The following is a 20,211-nucleotide window of genomic DNA, read 5'->3' on the forward strand; positions in this document are numbered from 1 at the left end:
ATTTAACTAAAGGTCATTGGCCCCTTTTCCACCAGATTCCAAGAAATTTTTATTACCAGAAACTTCTTTACCTGGGTAAAATAATTCCTGGTAATCTGCGTGCTTAGTGTTTCCACCACACCCCAAAGTTCCTGAAAAGGCTCAGCTGTTTGGAGTCACAACTGCTTGAAGTCACACTGAATTTCTTTTGAGTGCATTTGGCATACATTCAATGAGGTTCAGGCTGTTTTGAGTGTATGTGCTGAATGCACTCTTTAACATATTCGGATGGACAGACAGATGGTTGTAATGGACTTGTAGGCGCTAGCCAAATATCCTGAAAACAGTGTATTCATTTGGAAAATGGAGCAAAAAAAGATATTTATCAAATACATTTGGTGCGGTCCAGGCTTATTATCCAGAGTGTATTTGGACGAACAGACTGATTATTGCAATGCACTCGTAGGCTGGGGCAACGCTACCAATTGTGGGCCCCATGAAAGGTAAACGTTGTGGACCCTTCATAAAATTCAGTATCTTGTCGATCTGTTGGAGTAGTAAATGGGGCTGCATTCCATAAGTAGCTTCACTTGTGGAGTGTGAAGTGCAGAACGCTGCAGGTGTCTTTCACCAATCAGTGGTCTTCAGCACATAGCCCCACCACCCAAGAATTATGGGGAATCGAAAAAGTCCTACCCCCCTCTCAGGAACTTTATACAGGCGAAGTTTGCGCTTGAGGGAACGTTTTTTACCTGGGTAATTTTAGTGGAATCACACCTGGTAAAATAAAGTTCCTGGAAATGTTCCTGCACTGGAACAGGGGCTATTGGCACCAATGTCAAAGATCGTGGCTGTGTTTATCCAGTTTATCAAGAACCACTCAGAGGATAAAGGCCATACAGAGTTTTGACCCCTTCCTTACTGGAATTATTTGTTCCCGCTGACATTTTAACAAAGCAGTGACTGACTGTTAGTGCTTTTATAGCTTTGTGCAACTTTTAATATGACAACATCTAGTTTTGTTTTTAGTCATATTTATTTTTAAAAAGTGTGTTGGTTGAGTTGACTACTGTTTTCAAACTAAATTGCTTCTTGGGTACAATAAAGACCATCCAATAAAATTCAATGGGAGTGTCTACAACAAAAGACCTCACACATTATTGGCCTCTAGATTGACTGTCTAGAATTAGATGGTGTTGTCCCCATTTATCACCTTGTCTTTGGCTTCTGGTTATAAAATGCTGCTCATATGTTCTCTATCATTACTTTTTTAGGGCCCTTAGAACAGATGAGCTATCTAATTTTCAGAGGGCTCCACACACATATGAAGGGGATAAAGTAATCCTAGTGCTACTTTAGAATAGGCAAGTATTACCGGCCCAAATGAAAACTGTAAAAGGACTGATTTGTTGGGTTTTTGGCACTCTGAAAAATGTAGCCTCCATTTTCCATTTTACAGGCATCTGTTTTTTCATGCTTTTGTTTGCTTGTAGACAGCGTTAAGCTGCTATTTTTTATATGTTACATTTTGTGCTCTGTTACATGTTACCTGCCATGGCACTGCATAGGAAAATGAGCCTCAGGCTAACTCTGGTACAAGGCCTCAAATAGCATTTATTTAAAAGTTGTACATGGTTCCTTACAAATACAATATAAAAGCTTTATAGTGTTGCTGTTTCTGTCTTAACGCTGCAGTGCTCCATAGTTTTTGGCATCAACAGGCAATAATTTCAGAATTGCTTTTCAGCATATTGTAATTCAAGTGGTCTAACAGGAAACAACAATTCCAGCCCCTTCTCTGGACTCTTTTTTTTTTTTTTTTTGCCGTCCTGTTGGGTTTGACAACCCCAGCGCCACTGTCGTTCCACGGTTTTGTCACCAAATGCACTTCATAGTCTCTCTCCAGTCCTGTATCCTGGTCATTATATTCCACTGTGGATGCGTACTGTTGCACATTTTCAAGGTTATTACTATTGTCAGCAGAGCACCCAAGCAACACCAGCAGATAAATATAGCAAGACGTCTGATGGACATCACCGATCACTACATGCGTCACTATCTTAATATTGCGCTGCCATTTACACACACACCATTCTGTGCACATATTGACAGATATGGTTTACAGCTTGTAATAATAATAATAGGTTCCTTATGCAGAACTTTTTGGGCAGTCCACAGTGAAGGATGTTGGTCAGCTGAAGGACTCTGGAGCAGCGTGAAATGTCAGAGAATTGCTCAGTGTCACCTAGAGCGTGTTTGGAAAGCTGAACAGTCTGGTTGTGTCCTAGAATAACAGTTTATGTGGTTTAATCCCACAGATGTGGACTTCCTGTGCTCATGACAGATAGCTGCACCTTCTTCAGTGATAGTGAAAAACAGGAAAGGAGCTTTCTGAACATTTTAACTAAACATTTCAAAAGTTCTTAGTAAAGAAGTGTTGTAATCCCTGTCTAGTATATACTGTAGCATAACTTAAATGGGTAAATTATTTGATCAAATATCGTGCTTACAGAATCTGATTTCTTAGCACTTGACTGTTTTCATTATGTGACACAATGTAGACATTTTGGTAAAACTATTATTTTTCATTAAGTATCATCAAACAAAAGATTATTATCAACTCAATATCAATATTAACGTAGCTGAAAGTAGTTTGAGTCTAATGCAGTGGTTCCCAACCTTTTTTGTCTTTAGACCCCATTTTAACATCACAAATTTCTGGCGACCCCAGACATTCAAAACAGAGACATTTTTGGGTAAAATTAATTTGTTTTTGATCATGTAGTAGTTTGCTATACTATGCTGCTAATAAATGCTAATTTTAGACAACATTTAGTCTATATAATGTCTATTATTGTGGACAGAGGCAGTAAATCCAGGTGTAGATTACTGCACAAAGGGAGAATTGGATTTTCCTTGGTCAGGATCTGTCCAGTCAGTCCAGCTGTGATTTACAAGGAGGACAATTAATACTGAACAAACAAGAACTCAAACTATGAATTATGAAAGAGCTGCAGCATCTGAAACTGACCACAATGAACATTTGACACAGAAACAGAACCACAGTGCTGCAGTTTCACAACCACAGTTTGTCTGTTATGGATTAGGATTGTCTCTGTCAACTCAACACATATTTAATGCCTTTTTTTTTTTTTATCAATTACTAGAAATTCCAGGCGACCCCAAGGTTGAAAAGCACTGGTCTAATGGTAGAATGCCTTTAATGCACAGGTGTCAAACATGCAGCCCGGGGGCCAAAACCGGCCCGCCAAAGGGTCCAGTCTGGCCCGTGGAATGAATTTGCAAAGTGCAGAAGAAATTAAAAGTCAAGGGCATCAAACTTGAAAATAATAGCATAATAACCTAGAAATAATGACTCCAAATTTTCTTCTTGGTTTAATGTGAAAAAAATAATATGACATCATAACTATAAATAATGGCAACACCAGTTTTTTCTCTTTGATTTATTGCAAAGAACATTAAATTCTGATTTCCTTTGATAATAAAATGTCAATAACCTGAACAAATATGAACTACCTGAAATGGCTCCAAAAAAAAAAGTACAATTTGAACAATATTCTGCCTGTTTTGTGTCTTGGTAGATCTGATCTGTAATGCACATGTATTTATCATAGGTTGAGGCATAACATTGATCAAATTTTTCTTATTATTATTTCTTCTTATTTTTCTTCAGAAATTTCAGTTTTTTCAGGTTATTCACTTTTTTTTTTGTTTGGATAGTTTGTAAAATTTACATGTTTTCATAATTTAATGTTATTTTTTGCATATAAAATATTTGCAGTTGTCATTATTTCAAGGCTATTATGCTATTATTTGACTGGTCCGGCCCACTGGTGATCGAATATGGCCCCTGAACCAAAATGAGTTTGAGACCCCTGCTCTAATGTATCGTGTCTCTCTTTCTCTCTGTTTGTCTCTGTCTCTCGTCCTGCAGAGCTGCAGAGGGAGGGCAGCATCGAGACCCTCAGTAACAGCTCGGGTTCCACCAGTGGCAGCATCCCACGCAACTTTGAGGGTTACCGCTCCCCCCTGCCCACCAACGACAGCCAGCCTCTCAGCTTGTTCCCCACCAACTTCCCCTGAGAGACTCACCTTTGGTCCACCACCATCACCCGGCCCACCTGACCCCCGTCCGTCCACACACAGCATTCACCCAACATCTTTCTAATACAGTCAAACCAAACTGGTTGTTCATGGTTCTCTAGGGTGTGGGGCATGTGTGTCATTTCATCCAGCTGAATGCAGCTACGTACAGTATTAGCAGTTGATAACACTTCAAGGTACTCACCATTAACTAGATCAGGGGTCTGCAACCTGTGGCTCATGGGCCAAACGTGGCTCTTTAGCTTTTCTTTATGGCTCCCATTGTCAAAAAATATAGGGAACGTTTGAAATAAACTGAATAGGACGTTACTTTTCGACATTATTAAAGGCCTAAATCTAGTCTAACTTTGTCCATCTGCAAAAATGCACAGGCTATACACGGAATGAAATAATTTTTTGACAGCATATAAACCAAAATGGATTATTTTCTTGCCAAATTCAAGATACAATACAAGATAACACTGGTCAACAACAAATTTATTGTTTAAGTTTTTTGAGCTGATTTAAGATAATTTTGGTGCTGAATCCAAAAATCACATTCATTTTGCTCAATCAGGTCAACTTTCTGAACTATGCTACATATTGTCTTTTTAACATTTTTGCTTACATTTATGGGCATTTTCGCATCACATGATACAAAATTCTTTCATATTTCTTGCAATAAACGAGTTCTGAAGATTTTGCTTTTGCCAATTTATGATTAATGGGTTTTTTTAATATTACAGGTGAATGAAATGGCTTCGACTAGAAGATCTTGCAAAAATAAGCCTGACGTATTCTGCTACATCTGCGGTGAATACACCATTGTACCTAACAGGAATCAAATCACAAGTTTCATAAAGTGTGCTTACCAATCTTATTTTGGTATTAATTATTATATTTTGTGAGAAAATCAAATTTTTCAAAATCAAATTAGCAAAAAAACCTGACCTGATTGAGCAAAACAGATGTCATTTTTGGATTTAGCGGTGCAAAATGGTCCTAATTCAGTTGAAAAAACCGAGACAACTTGCAAAAAACATTTTTTTTTAACACAGTGTAATTAATTTGCATGTATTTGTACTTTATCTGTTTAAAAGTCAGCCTCTATACATGAAAGTTGAGCCGTTTCTCTTCTTCTTTTATGTTTTGGAAATAGTGTCCATCCTTAAACAAAATCATACAAATTTTGAATGTGTTCTTTATTGTAGTTGTAGAATTTCATAAATGCACCACTCATTGCTTTATTGTACTGGAAATACAAAGTTAAATGGCAAACTAATCACAAATAGACTACAGCAGAGCAGCCACTCATGGTCAAATGTAGATGGTTTTAACAGTTTTTTCGTGGCTCCAGTCAGATTTCTTTCTTCTTTTTCGAGACAAAAATGGCTCTTTAGGTTGTAAAGCTTGAAGACCCCTGAACTAGATTCTTAGTAGTTTCTATATTCGTAGCATATTTGTTCTTTATTTGTCATTATAAAGCACTTCTTAAAGACCCTTTTTTTGCATCTACTAGGACATTAACTAATGCTTCTCCCTCAATAACCAGCTGCAAATAGCAATTCTAAAAAAAACAGATGGTAAGATGTTTTACATGAATCCCAATCTTATAGTACTATCAACATGTAAGAGTCATACAAAGGATAATTCAGATACAACTCCATTTCTTAGTGGAGGTTATTGAGGGTAACTGTTGGCCCAGCAGTTGTTGAATATGGTCATGCAATCAGTAACTGCTTTATAATGACTAATAAAGACTAACTGTGTTGCCAAAATGAACGTTAGTAACTGAACAAATTAATGGTTAAAAAGTACCTTAAGTTACAATTTTGACTAGCATTTTATTCCTCAGGTTGAACGCTTAATGGTTAAAAAGTATTTTTCAATTTGGCATTTTTCTAGTTTTCTTTTTTTATGCCAAAATCATTCCAAAAACAATTGATTAGTATCTGCCCCTTAAAACGAACTATCAGTTTAAAACATCCTTGTTCACAGCTCTTCAAGTGCCGTCAAACACCAAATTTATAAAGTGTACTTTAATTCTTGAGCGTTGATGCAGTTTTGATCGGAGGAAACTTCATTTATTTTCCAAGATCTGATTTAAAACAAAAAAAAGATCAGCCCCCGAGCGTTAAAAGTAAACCCAGACTGTTTTAGCAAGTTCAACCACTGGTGTGGAGGCAGAGGAGTGAGGACACAGCACTGGAAAGAGACCTCCTCTCCTCTCCTCCTCTCCTCTCCTCCTCTCCTCCTCTCCTCCTCTCCTCCTCTCTTCCTCTCCTCTCTTCCTCTCTTCCTCTCCTCTCCTCTCCTCTCCTCCTCTCCTCTCCTCTCCTCTCCTCCTCTCCTCCTCTCTTCCTCTCCTCTCCTCTCCTCCTCTCCTCTCCTCTCCTCCTCTCCTCTCCTCCTCTCCTCCTCTCCTCTCCTCTCCTCCTTTCCTCTCCTCCTCTCCTCCTCTCTTCCTCTCCTCCTCTCCTCTCCTCCTCTCCTCCTCTCCTCTCCTCTCCTCCTCTCCTCTCCTCCTTTCCTCTCCTCTCCTCCTCTCCTCTCCTCTCCTCTCCTCCTCTCCTCTCCTCTCCTCTCCTCCTTTCCTCTCCTCTCCTCTCCTCCTCTCCTCCTCTCCTCTCCTCTCCTCTCCTCCTTTCCTCTCCTCTCCTCTCCTCCTCTCCTCCTCTCCTCTTCTCTTCCTCTCCTCCTCTCCTCTCCTCTCCTCTCCTCCTCTCTTCCTCTCCTCCTCTCCTCTCCTCTCCTCTCCTCTCCTCCTCTCCTCCTCCTCCCACCATCACTCTGTGCACATGTGTTTGATGTTTTACGGTGTGCCTATTGTGTCTGAATGAGCCATAAGAAAGGGAGCGCCGACAGAAGAAAAATGTTTATTCCAGTCAGTGGCGTGTAGCAGCCCCCCCCCCCCCCCCCCCCGTGTGTGCGTGTGTGTGTGTGTGCGTGTGTGTGTGTGTGTGTGTGTGTGCGCGCGCTCGTGGCCTCTCGCTAAATGTTTTTGATTAAATTTGGTCCTTTCATGCCTTTGATTTCACATAATTACATTTCACAAAGGATACAGTAATGAGATGACACTATTACTACGTTGCTGAAGTAATTTAGATGTTTACAGTGTAATTGAGATATGTTTCTGAAATAATTTAGATATATTCCCCACTCTGCCTTTCCAGATAGTAAATTTTAATGGAGCGCAGTAACGGAGGCCTGTTGGCGACCTCACGTATCCGTCACGCTTTATTTTGTATATTAGCAACTTTTGACCAAAATCCTATTTCCTGTGTCTACTTATAGAGATCTAAAAAATGTATTTTCCTTAAAGCTTTGCCCTTAGCAAAGGAGATATTTGATAATCAGAGCTTCCTCTATCGTATAAACACACTTTGCCTGTTAGTTTGTCCAAACATATAAGGAGAATGTTTGCTGAAAAATGAAATGCACTATTTCTAGAGAGTCACTTTAGAAAAGACAAATGATTTTATTGGTGTACAATCCCACGTCTGGCTGCATGTCTTGAAAGGCCTGACGCTGCCCAGTCACCGAATGAGGGCATGTATCTGTACTCGTCTTAATTTAGAGCAAATGCTTCATCATTGATTTGATTTGCTAAAAATACTGACTTGTGTTTCCACCATTCATGCAAATAAAAAGCATAATAATAAAACTCGAGGAAATGAAAGTGTCTTTTTTTTTTCCAACCTCTGATTGCTCCTAATTGTGCCGTTCAGATTTCAACCACGGTGGTGACCATCAGCTCAGAGTACCACTGGTAATTAGTACCATATTTTTTAACAGGCAGTAAAGTGTTGTTAAAGGGACTTTTATGGACGACTCTGGCTCTTTGTTCTGTGAGAGTGGAGAGACGAAAAGGGCATGTTTGTTTCTCTGCTAATCAGCACAAAACATAAAAAAACCCCTCTCAAATACCAAAACTTTTGCTGTGAAACTCTCCGTACTTAATGTAACATTGGACCGATACCAAATAAACTACTTTAAATGATATTGAATTAGTGGTGGATTATTCCTAGAATGTTTTATTTCATCTCATCGATGTGTTCATAAGCTACTAGTCATAAAATTAAAAAAGGTCTTTGCGCAGTTACACGGAGAGAAAGCCAGAAAGTGTTTGCATAAGAATAATTCAATGAATAACTTATTACAGCTTCAGTGACTGAAGCATTTTATTTATTAAAACCAGTACAGCTGCATTTCCAGTCAAACATACTTGGAATTAAAATCAGATACAGTCTGATTTAGAGAACAGAATGAGCACATAAAAAGCAGAACCATTACAAAATGTGTTTATTCAGGGTTCTGTGCGAGACGCCCTCCTTATGAATAAAAGTCCAAATAAGCTCCAGCTGGCAGCATGTGTCTGTGCCACTTCTACCGAGGAAGGTTCAGCAAAATGCAAGAAGTAAAAAACACAAACTACAGCCTCACACACTTTTGGAACATTTTATTGTGAGATGAACTGAAAGACTTGACAGTGAGTATACAAACTGAAAATATGGAGGACACTTATGAAGACACATTTGTAGCTTTTTTCATTTGTAATCAATAAAGATCGTTTGTGCTGAGACTAAAAAATGTCCCACGCCATGTGAATTTAAAAGACGTTGACTCATTTCTGAACAAGCAGACACTGACGAGAGAGAGAAACTAAGATCAGTTCAATTATGGAAAAAGGTTTACACTTGTAGCAGCAGTGTTTCAGTGAAGCAGACTTCAGAAAGTGCCCTGGTGGAGTCATTTGATCGTAACAGTCGATCTCTGTTCGCTCTCTCAGTCAGTCGCTGCCTCACATGTGAATGCAGCAAACACTGAAGGTTTCCACGCGTTTGCAGATCTTTACATCCATCCAGACATCATTAGTGAGAGAGAGGCCTCTGGTTTTAACAGCAGGCAGTTCAGTGACGTCAGCATGGAATGTTGAACATTTCTGAACAAACGGAATCAAATTCAAATTAGTAAGACGTGATTGAAACACATTCGGTACGTTGTATCCTTATGTTAACCCTTTCATGCATGGATTATGAGAACCTTAGTCAAGATTTTTTTTTCCTGATTGTTTTTATTCCTCTTTAGGCATTAAAAAAAACAATGCAATCGAATTTTTCTATGAAGCTAATTTTCATGGAGTCGCAAAAATGTCCACTAAGCTGGACACCACGCATTTAATTTTTGAAGCAAAGAAACATGTACATTTACTGGTATTCAGTGTGAAAACTATGAAATAAAAACATTCTAATGCTGCTAATCTGATCTTTTCTCACATTTGAACATACTCTAATACTGGTCATTACTCACTTCATGGAGATAATATGCAAAAAAAAAACATGCGTCAAACATGCGGCCCGGGGGCCAAATCTGGCCCACCAAAGGTTCCATTCCGGCCCTGCAGGATGAGAGTGCAAAAATGAACCTGAACAGTCCAGGTTGTCCAAATCCTTTTGGTTCAGGTTCCACATACAGACCAGTGTGATCTACAGTAAAAGTAACAACACAATAACCCATAAATAACGACGACAAATTTTCTTTGTGAAAAATTATGTGGAAAAAATGTAAGTGAAAAAAATAACATTACACTGTGAAAATATTTACATTTACAAAACTATTCTTTCACAATAAAATGCAAATAAATACATAAATAAAAACAAAGATGAACAACCCCAAATGTGCAATTTGAACAATATTCTGCCTGTTCCTAAATGTTTGGTGCATTTATGGATCCACTGGGATCTGGAGTTGTGTTCATAATAAGAGACGTAACATTGTAGAAATTGTTCAAATTTTAGTTCCAAACTCCAACATTTTAACAATATTCTGCCTGTTACCAAATGTTTATGGAATATTGTGTGTAATGCACATGTATAAATAATAAGTCGAGGCAGAATATTGTTAAAATTGCACTAATTTTTCAATTTAAATGTCTGTTTTTACAGGTTATTCACATCTTTTTTGTAAAATGTAAATATTTTCATAAATTAATTAGGGGTTTTATTGTACTGAAACAAAGAGAAAAACTTTAATTTGTCATTATTTAGAAGTTCTTAAGTCATTATTTTATTGGTCTGGCCCACTTGAGATCAAATTGGGCTGAATATGGAACTGAACCAAAATAAGTTTGACAGCCCTGATCTAGAACAACAAAGTTACAGTAATGTTATCAATGTCAGTGTGTGGGATGATGCACAAGTGTCCACTGTGTTGGCTGATATGAAACTAAAACAACAAAATCCATGAATATACAAGAGAACAGCAGTAGAATAGCTGTCCACTGGAGTGACCACTATCCTTATTCCTGTCACTCAGGGTAAACTGCTTTCTCCAGAGGTTTATTTATTTTACAGGTGCTTCACGCTGTCAGTAGTTCACAGCTGTCTCAGTTTGTTCCAAATCACTTCGTATCGCTGTTCTCTGTTTCTGGTCTAATTTATATTTGTAAAAATGCAATGTAAAAATACTAAATACTGTATTAAAAAATCCTAATGTGTCAGGGTCCTGGGTAATACCAGTCAAAAAACACTCAGGTCCACTTATGCAGTTTTAATAGATGAAGCAATTTACTAAGTTCATGTTTTAAATGATCACAGAAATGAATTAATCAGTTATTTTAAACAGACACGTACACAGACATGGATTTCATTTATTTGTATCAGAGAAATCTTTTTCTTTTTTGCCATTTCTTTTTTATTCCTCATAGTATTTATTATAAACCAAAAAACGTTTAGAAAAATTACAATTTTCCTGTTGTATTTTTGTTTTGTTTTGTTTTGTTTTGTTTTGTTTTGTTTTGTTTTGTTTTGTTTTGTTTTGTTTTGTTTTGTTTTGTTTTGTTTTGTCAGTACAGTTCAGTAGTTCCTGTATTGTGTTAGCCTTTGACTAATTTCTCTCTTTTCTCAATTTTGATTATAACCTTAAAACATTCTGTTTTTTTATTCTGGCGCTCCAGATTAACAGAAAAGAAATGTTCTATCATAAACTCAATACATTAAAATATTTATTTCAGTTATTTAAGTTTCAGGTGAGCACAAAACCTCCTTTCTTTACTGACGGACTGTCTTTTTAAACTTCTCATGTGGTTCCATCTTTCAGCCAAAGCAGCACAAATCTGTCCTCATGCTGTTGGACCTGACAGAATCTGTTCATGTGCTCATTGTCAGACCAACTGCAGACAGACCAGTGGATGCTGATGTGTAGAATTATTTCCACCAAACTCATCATGTCGTCTGAACGGCCACTCTGCTCAGAACTCCCTCTGCACTTAAATCACATAAACTACAGTTAAACCGCAAATAAAGAGCTGACACCAAGTTTAAGACAGTATTAACATTTTGGGTATTAATACGCCACATAGTTTTAACAACGCAGACAACACATTTGGGCTACAATAATTATGTAGACTGTAACATTATTTTGGTTTTACCGTGCTGCACAAATTACAAACTATAACATATAATATGGTATCATTTTAGTTTGTATGGTTTTATTTGACAAAAGAAGCTCTTGCACTTATAGACCGTCATGTCAAATGTTTAGCTAGAGACAAACGCATTAACACAAAATGGCACACATTCACAGTAAAACAGATCATTAAATGAAGGAAAACATGTCCTCAGTATTTAACCCTTTCATGTATGTATTATGAGAACCTTAATCAATTTTTTTTTCTGATTGTTTTTATTCTTCTTTAGGCATGAAAAAAACAATGTGATTGATTTTTTTTTTTTTTTTTATGAACCTGCTTTTCATGGAGTGACAAAAATGTCCACTCAGCTGGACGCAATGCGTTTATTTATTTATTTATTTATTTAACCTTTATTTAACCAGGTAAGTTAGTTGAGAACTGATTCTCATTTACAATAACAACCTGGCCAAGAGGCAGCACACAAACAGAATGAGGAGCAGCACAGGCTGAATGTACAAACAACAGAACAGACGAAGAATTTTATTTTTTATTTTGAAGCAAAGAAACATGAATTTACTGTCATACTGTGTGAAAACTATGAAATAAAAACATTTTTAATGCTGCTAATCTGATGTTTTCTCACATTTTAACATACAATAATACTAGTTATTACTCACTCAGATAATACGCAAAAAAAAAAAAAAAAAATTTGTTAAAAAAAACAAAAAACTGTTAATTACAGTCTAATAACAATTAGCAATTGATTTACATTCAAATATGTTTCTGCAGATCAGGTTTATCAAGGACAGGAAAGTTACAGTAAAGGTATGAATGTCAGTGTATTATGGGATGGTGCATAAGTATCCACTGTGTTGGTTGATATGCAACTAAAACAACAAAACCCATGAATATACAAGAGAACAGCTGGAGAAGAACTGTCCACTGCAGTGACCACTGTGCATGAAAGGGTTCATATGTGACATTCAGATGAACATCATAAATATTAGAGCATACCTGATAGATTCTGACAAACGACTCTTCAGGAAACACAACACTATGTTAAGTATTTTCAGTACTGGAGTACATGTACCTTAAGTTTGTACTTAAGTAATTCAGTTTTATGCAGTTATACTTACTACTCCACTACATGACCGATGTAAATACTATCTTTTTCTGCACTGCATTTATATGACACTCTAGATATCTATTTTTTATGCATAAAAACATGTTATGATGCAGTCCCATACTGATAATGTACAAAAACAATTATTATAGGCTCCACATTGATGAACTTTAAAATTTACAATATGCTCTTACAATATATGATGATATTATGATTAATAATTAAAAGAGATTCATATGTTGTTCTACATTTATATAAAACTTTGAAAGGTACTGCATAAATCAGAACTCCTACTGTCGGTTTGATACTTTAACCCTTTCATGCATGGTGGTCACTCCAGTGGACACTTACTCTCCAGCTGTTCTCTTGTATATTCATGGATTTTGTTGTTTTAGTTTCATATCAGCCGACACATTGGATGCTTTTGCATCATCCCATACACTGACACTGAAAACATTACTGTAACTTTACTGTTTTTGTTAAACCTGATCTAACATGTTTGAGTGTAAATCAGTTCCTTGTTATTGTTATCAGACTGTAATTAACAACAAAAGTTTTTGTTTTTTTTTTGCATATTATCGCCATTAAGTGAGTAATGACTAGTATTAGAGTATGTTAAAATATGAGAAAACATCAGATTAGCAGCATTAAAATGTTTTTATTTCATAGTTTTCACACAGTATACCAGTAAATACATGTTTCTTTGCTTCAAAAATTAACATGGTGTCCATCTTAGCAGACATTCTTGCAACTCCATGAAAATTAGCTTTGTAGAAAAAATGTAATCGTTTTTTTTTTTTTAATGCCTAAAGAGGAATAAAATCACTCAAGAAAAAAATCTCAATTAAGGTTCTCATAATTCATGCATGAAAGGGTTAAAGCACATTTTGGTGATAATATTTGTACATTTTCACTTCATGTTATTTCTCTGTTGTATTTGTACTTCACCGATAACACATAACACGTTTGTTTTAATGATGTAAGCACAGTGCTAATACTGTACTTGTAGAATTGAGTGCCATAAAAACAACTTCACATCAGAGCTGAAAGAAAAAGTCACAGTATTGTTGACGTGAGATCCAGGAGTAGATGATCACATCAATGGATGGATTTGAGACGTAAAACTTACCTTGGATATTTGTTCCTCCAACGGATGGAGGCCTGGACCTGCAGACAGACAGACAGACAGACAGACAGACAGACAGACAGACAGACAGACAGACAGACTGGATTTATATTCATGTTCCTGGGCTCCATTAGGGTTCCCTACATTTAATCCAACACATACAGTGTTAATCTTTAGAGTCCAGCAGTCGTTCAGAGTTCAGAGCTGTTGTTCTGTAACAGCTGATTTGAGCTTTTAGTTGGACGTCTTAGGCTTGACCCATGTGTCTCTATCATGAACATTAAAACAGAATGAGACAAGCCCATCCTACCTGTAGGGAATTAAATCTGTGAATGATTGTTAAATGACACTGGTTTACAATTTTTAGAAAGTATCTGCTTCAGAGATTAAATGTGTTAAATGTTATATATTTTAACAAAACTAATTGGGAAAAAAATGATTAAAAAAATGCTGGTTTGCTGATGTTTTCAATTATATGATAAAATTTTTACACATGTATATTGGTTTATGTACATTTATACAATAGATGTATAAATGTTCCACTGATAGAACCTGTAAAGTGGACGTATTGTCATGTGCAGACTCTGTTTTGAAGTAGATCTGCAGCTCTGACACTAATATTCCTTTACAGTTAAACCTATTTTCACATTAATTCTTGATTTGCACATTTTCACCCAAAACTGTATCTGGGAAACTTTAGCAAACCAACATTTTTGACTTGATTTTTCTTTATCAGTTACTCACACGTGGTAAAATCTCATTACTTTAATTCTGGAAGCATTTTACTTGTAGACCAATGTGATCAAAACGAAATGTCTATAGTAAAATAATTCTAGAGACGTATTGTACTATTTTCAATTCCCATTAGTTAATCTAAATTATGAGTTCATACAAAAAGTGGATCTTTTGTGGCAAATGGATAAATGGATTTACCAGGTCTCCTTCTTTAATAGTTCTTATCATTGTAGCAACAGTTTTAACATGTTTTGTTATTCTGTGATCCTGGTCTATCCTAGTCGGAAGTCTTAAAAATTCCAGAATTTTTCCATAACATAGATATGACAAATATTTAGTTCTGAATGAGCAGAGATCCTCCTGAAATACACAGACTGGCATCCATGGGATTTATGCATTATTTAACGGTGAATATGTGCCACATGCACGCTCAAAGCTGTTATGTCTGAAAACAAGATACACACAAGTGAACAGAGGAGCAAATCATGTCTGTGGACTCACCAGGGGTAATATTAGAAAAGCTGATTTACAAAAGAACAAATGGAAATACCTTAAAACCTATCATATTCCATTGTATTTTAAACTGCACCTGGTGCCTGAATGTGTTTTCCATTATATACGCTATATGCAAAAAAAAAAAAAAAAAAAAAAAAGCATAAAAGTTCAACAGAAAACAGGAGATCTGAAGTTAAAGAAAAGCTACATCCATGATTTTTATAGCTCGCTTATATTCATTTCTGTTGAAAACAAACTGTTGCTCTGTTTTCCCACATTAGTCCTGTGGTCTGTGTCAAATGGATCTATTGTGAGTCCAGGATAAAGCAGCAGATGTGGACCGCTGTGCTGCTGCTGCTGCTGCTGCTGCTGCTGCTGCTGCTGCTGCGGCGGCTCTTACAGGTTGTATATGGAGATTAGATGTGAATCAGGAACATGGGCAGGATTTTTCTGGATCAGCCTTCACTTTCTTCTGTCGTATTTATACTTGAAGCCGCACATATATCAGTGTCGAGGCTCTGTGTTTGGTTTTATGGGACCTGTCGTAAACCCAGTCTGTGTCCTTTTAGGGTCATTTTTAATTAAAGAGTGTTTTAATTTCGGAAGAGGAGAAAACACAGCACTTATACTTAGTGAAATCTGTTGAAATAGGTGAATTCTGATTAATTCTACAGCCATGTAAATACATTCTAGAACAGGGGTGTCACACTCATTTTAGTTCAGGTTCCACATTCAGCCCAGTATGACCTGAAGTGGGCTGGACCAGTAAAATAATAGCAATGAAAAAAGATAAATTACATTAGAATTAATTATGTTTACATCAACAATGTTCCATTAAAATTGTGAATAACCTGAAATATCTTAACAAAGATAAATACATTTTTAACAATATTGTGCCTGTTTATCATTTACACATGTGAATTACAACTTATAGATCACAGTGGATCTACAAATGCACAAAACATTTAGTAACAGGCAGAATATTGGTAAAAATTGCACTTAATTCTCTTAGGACATTTCATGTTGTTCATATATTGTTGAAATTATTCACATTTTTGTGAAAGGATAGTTTCTAAATGGAAAATTTTCATGTAATTTTACTTTTTTACACTAATAAAAAAGAGACTAATTTGGAATTGTCATTATTTACAGGTTAATATGATAGTATTTTACTGCTGATCCACTTTAGATCATATTGGTCTGTATGTGGAACCTGAACTAAAATGATTTTCACACCTTTGATTGTTAATAACATTTTTGCATTTCACAAATTCATCCCAGGGGTCGGATTGGACCCTTTGGTGGGTCGGTTTGGGCCGTATGTTTGACACTTGTGTACTAGAGCACCTTCTCCACTCTGTACCATTATTAACTGTCTGGAGGTCCATTCACATGTTTCATCCGTGTATTAGTTGCTGCGTCGTAATGATGAGAAAACAGAAATAATTCAGTAACTCCAGAGTTTCAGTCACTTCTGACACTTCATTATTTTCGAATCTAGTCAAGGTTTTAATATTTTCAAATTACAAATATTATTATGGTGCAAATGTTTTGCTAATAAACACATTTAAGATCAAATAGATCCTAATGTTTTTGTCAGTTCGATCAGATCCAAACTCTTTGGGGTCTGGTTTTTTATGGTTTGTCGCTGCTCTCTGTTTGCTTTGGCTGAATATGCGCGTCGTCCGTCGGATGTGTTGGCTTTCGTCTTGTCTGTGTGCTGTCACGTAAAAAGCTGCAGTTGTCAGTGGATGAAAGCAGAGCAGTGGAAGCTGTGTCCCTGAGGCCTGCAGGTAGCCTCTGCTCCACTGCTGCGCTCCTAATATGATTCAATGTTCCCGGTGCTGCAGCTGCTAATTCAATTTCTCCACGCTGTCAACACATCTGCAAAAAAACACAAGAGATTATTTTGCAGGTACAAAAAAAAAAAAAAAAAAATCACATCGAACATAAAATAAGAATAAATAATTCCATCTGGATTATAATGATAAAAGAAGTCGGTGCTTGAGTATTTGCTGATCAGACAGGAATTTAAGTGCGCTCTTAAAGAAAACACAAACTCAGGGTTCGGTCTCGGTCTGTTGGTATTTGTTTGGCACTGCGTAAAAATCCCTACATAATGTCGGTTTTTATTTTAGGGAGGGAACAGGGGCATATACGGGAGATTACAATTGCCAAGACTCTAAAAACACTCAGGAATATTTTTTGCAGGTTGTTGTGTAAGAGTCGCACTGGACACGATGAGTGGATCTATTTAGAATGGAGTTCGTTGTGAATCTGTGAAGGCCGGTGGAAATAAAACGCATAAAAGCACAGAAAGTGAATCCAATGTGCAGCTATCTTTTTTTTTTTTTTAAAGTCAGCCAATCGAAAATATATTTCTGAATAAATGAACCTGTCCAGACAGACATTGTTTTTGCACATTTACAGTGTCTTCAGCACTCACAGACTAAAGGCCGCTTTTGTTCGATAAGAAAACACTTTTTATTACAATAATATTTTTTGACGCATGCGCTCAAAGCAAACAAACAAAAAAATGCTATAATATATGGACTGACTTGTTTCCGACCCACACACACGAGGCCCCACGGAGCGTTCACCTGTTCAGAGATACGAGGAGAAAGGCGCGTCCAGACCCAGAGCCGAACAGGGGAACATTCCATCCATGTAAAAGTCAGCTTTATGAGGATGCTGTGCGTAAATCTGCCCATCCTATGTTTCATATGTACTAACACTGAAAAAACAGATCCTCATGACTCAGAAACAGTTCTGTTAATGTGCTGGGATTATTTATGTCACTTGTCACTAGTGGATTTTTAATTTGTGATTCAAACTCCCCAAGACTCCCTAACAGATAACCAACAGCATTATTTTATCATTAACATAACTGTGTTTGTTTTTTTTTTTTTAATTATTATTATTATTTATTTATTTATTTATTTTTTTTCTGAAAATCATTGTCCTCTACTTCTTTTAATTCCTAGTAACCAGTCAGAGTCTAAATGTGAGCCGAAATGAGATCATGTTGTGGTTTGTTGGGTGTTTGTCGCTGCGTGGCTGCCTGTGGATGTGACAGCTGTGTCACACTCCTCTGGTTCCCCTGGGTCACTATAGCGCCCCCACCTGGCGGCCCACCTGCCACTCAGACGCACCTCCAGCCTCAGCTCAGATACATGGCTGAGCAAACAGAGAGGGAGGCCACAAGGAAAACAAGGCTCAGAGCTGGCAGGAAACCGAGTAGAAGTGGTTGTAGTTTATGATTGAGTTTGTCAGGACAGACAGCGTGTTTGTTTGGATGCATCAGGTATGAGTCCAAACTCCAAAAGCATCTCCTGCACTTCATATGATGGCAGATGGAGTCCGGTTTGGTGTTTTTGGAAAGGGAGGGTGTGGGGGTTGTGTTGCTTCTCCTACAAGTGAGAACTGATATGTTTCATTTGTGAGGAGCAGGAGGAGATGAAGGAGGATGAGGAAGAGGAGGAAAAGGAGGAGGGCTGCTGGTAGCTGCAAGAGGAGGAGGAGGAGGAGGAGGCCGCTGGTCGCCGGGTTTCCATGTGACAAGGGGAAATATGAGGGACTTTGACAGGTCTTAAACGGTCTGGCGCCAAGGCCTCAGTCTAGCCGCTAAATATAGCCAGAGAGATGATGCAGGGAGATGGGAGGAGAAGATGGAGAGATGAAAGGAAGAAAGGAACAATGTCGAGGGGAAGAAGAAAATCACAATACTCGATTATAGACGAATATGGCGCAAACGGTCCCGTTCTGTTGTAATTAGAGCGTCTTTGGCCCGGATCACTGACACAGGGGCCAAATTACCGGGTCACAAGACGCTTTTTACGCACATTTTCACATCTGCAGATGTCATGTATTGAGCGGACGCACCAAGGACACAGAACAGCTTTAGTCAACTTTCTAGTGTAGCAACAAACTGTCATGTAAGCAGTTAATTCCCATTAACCCCAACTGCGTCAATGACTGACAGATCCATCCAATATTTTACCTTTCAACCACCCAGACATGCTCTGACGGCTTCATTTGCGGAGATAGGTTTTGAATTAGTTTGTAATTCAAACAAATGATGAGACTCATACTGAAGGAACTGAAGCGGGTCCACTCTGCTCCTGCTGTGCGTATGTCTGCTTTCTACCCTCTGTTCAGTTTGGCGTCTTTCACTCATCCTATCCAAAAAAACAGAAAGTCTAATGTGCATGGTGACTGTCTGCTTTCATTACAGAGGATGTGTTATGTGTTCACTCCTCTTTTCTGTGCATCCAGTAGCCGCTCGGAGCGCTCCTTCTGACTTAATGACTTTTAAATCGCGCATAATGGACATTTCTGTACCGCTGACGGCACAGAACAAATAAATGGTGACTAATTTGCACTAGCATTGTTGATACAATTATCCAGTTGAGTATTCCGACGGAAAACCGTTATCCACCTCCATATGTTGCTAATCTTTTTCTCCCCAGAAAGCTTGCATGTGCAGCTGTACCAGCCTGGGCAGCAGGAGGAGGCTCCAGACGCCGCTGCCGCCGCCGCCGCCTCTCCCACCGCGCTCCTCCATCTCTGTCATTTCATAAATCTGAAGGTACAGCACTCCAAACAAGTCAGCTGTCCGCCTCAATTATCGCAGATATTCACCACAATATCACACTGAAGGAAACTGTGAGCAACGTGCAAGACATTCTTGTACTAAGCAGGTTTCCGGTGAGCTCGGTGCCTACCGGCGGTTCCGTCCTCCGCCGCTCCAAACACCTTTTCACATTGTCATTGACTCTGCCGCTACTGCCGCCTCGGTGTGAAACAGCTGATGCTCGGGGGACTTGTGTCTGATCTAATGTGTTTGTGGGCCTGTAGAAAGTGTTTTGGCTTCACTCAGGTGTGGTGCGCTCTGCTCTGCCCTGGAACCTGCTGACTGTCCGCATGGCTGGAGCAGAGCGATGGAAGCCCAGCAACAAGTGTGGAGCTGCACACATGTCCAAGCATTCCTGTTCCCAAATGACAACATGCTCTGTCTGATAAATGACAAATGACAAATGCAGGCTGCTTTATGGAAGATTCGCATCTGAAAACATGCCTTTTTTTTTTGTTTTGTTTTTTTGTTTTTTTGTTTTTTTGCTTTAGCACATGATGGTTTAATTTGTTTTATAGCTTTAAAGTCTAGTGATCGATTAGGAAAGGCATTATGTGGATGTATTGTTCTCCGAATAAGGATTTTATAAATATTATTGGAGACAT

General features: G+C 37.8%; 1 protein-coding gene and 1 long non-coding RNA gene across 5 annotated transcripts in view; one reads left to right on the forward strand and one right to left on the reverse strand.

Moving 5' to 3' along the window:
* bcas3 (BCAS3 microtubule associated cell migration factor) overlaps positions 1-4,565 on the forward strand; it is a 521,508-nt gene extending 516,943 nt beyond the window's left edge. For all 4 annotated transcript variants that reach the window (XM_030152118.1, XM_030152121.1, XM_030152119.1 and 1 more), the window contains one exon: positions 3,935-4,565. In XM_030152118.1, the coding sequence (XP_030007978.1) occupies positions 3,935-4,083 (149 nt within the window). In that variant the 3' untranslated portion in view covers positions 4,084-4,565. The remainder of the gene's footprint in view (positions 1-3,934) is intronic.
* A 3,686-nt stretch (positions 4,566-8,251) lies between these two features.
* LOC115431357 (uncharacterized) lies at positions 8,252-14,240 on the reverse strand. Its single transcript, XR_003937086.1, has 2 exons — positions 13,747-14,240; positions 8,252-8,972 (listed from the first exon to the last, which is right to left on the reverse strand). It is a non-coding gene; the product is annotated as an uncharacterized LOC115431357 (long non-coding RNA).
* Between the last annotated feature and the right edge of the window lie 5,971 nt (positions 14,241-20,211).

The sequence above is a fragment of the Sphaeramia orbicularis genome, chromosome 13, assembly GCF_902148855.1.
Source record: "Sphaeramia orbicularis chromosome 13, fSphaOr1.1, whole genome shotgun sequence".
Taxonomy (NCBI): Eukaryota; Metazoa; Chordata; class Actinopteri; order Kurtiformes; family Apogonidae; genus Sphaeramia; species Sphaeramia orbicularis.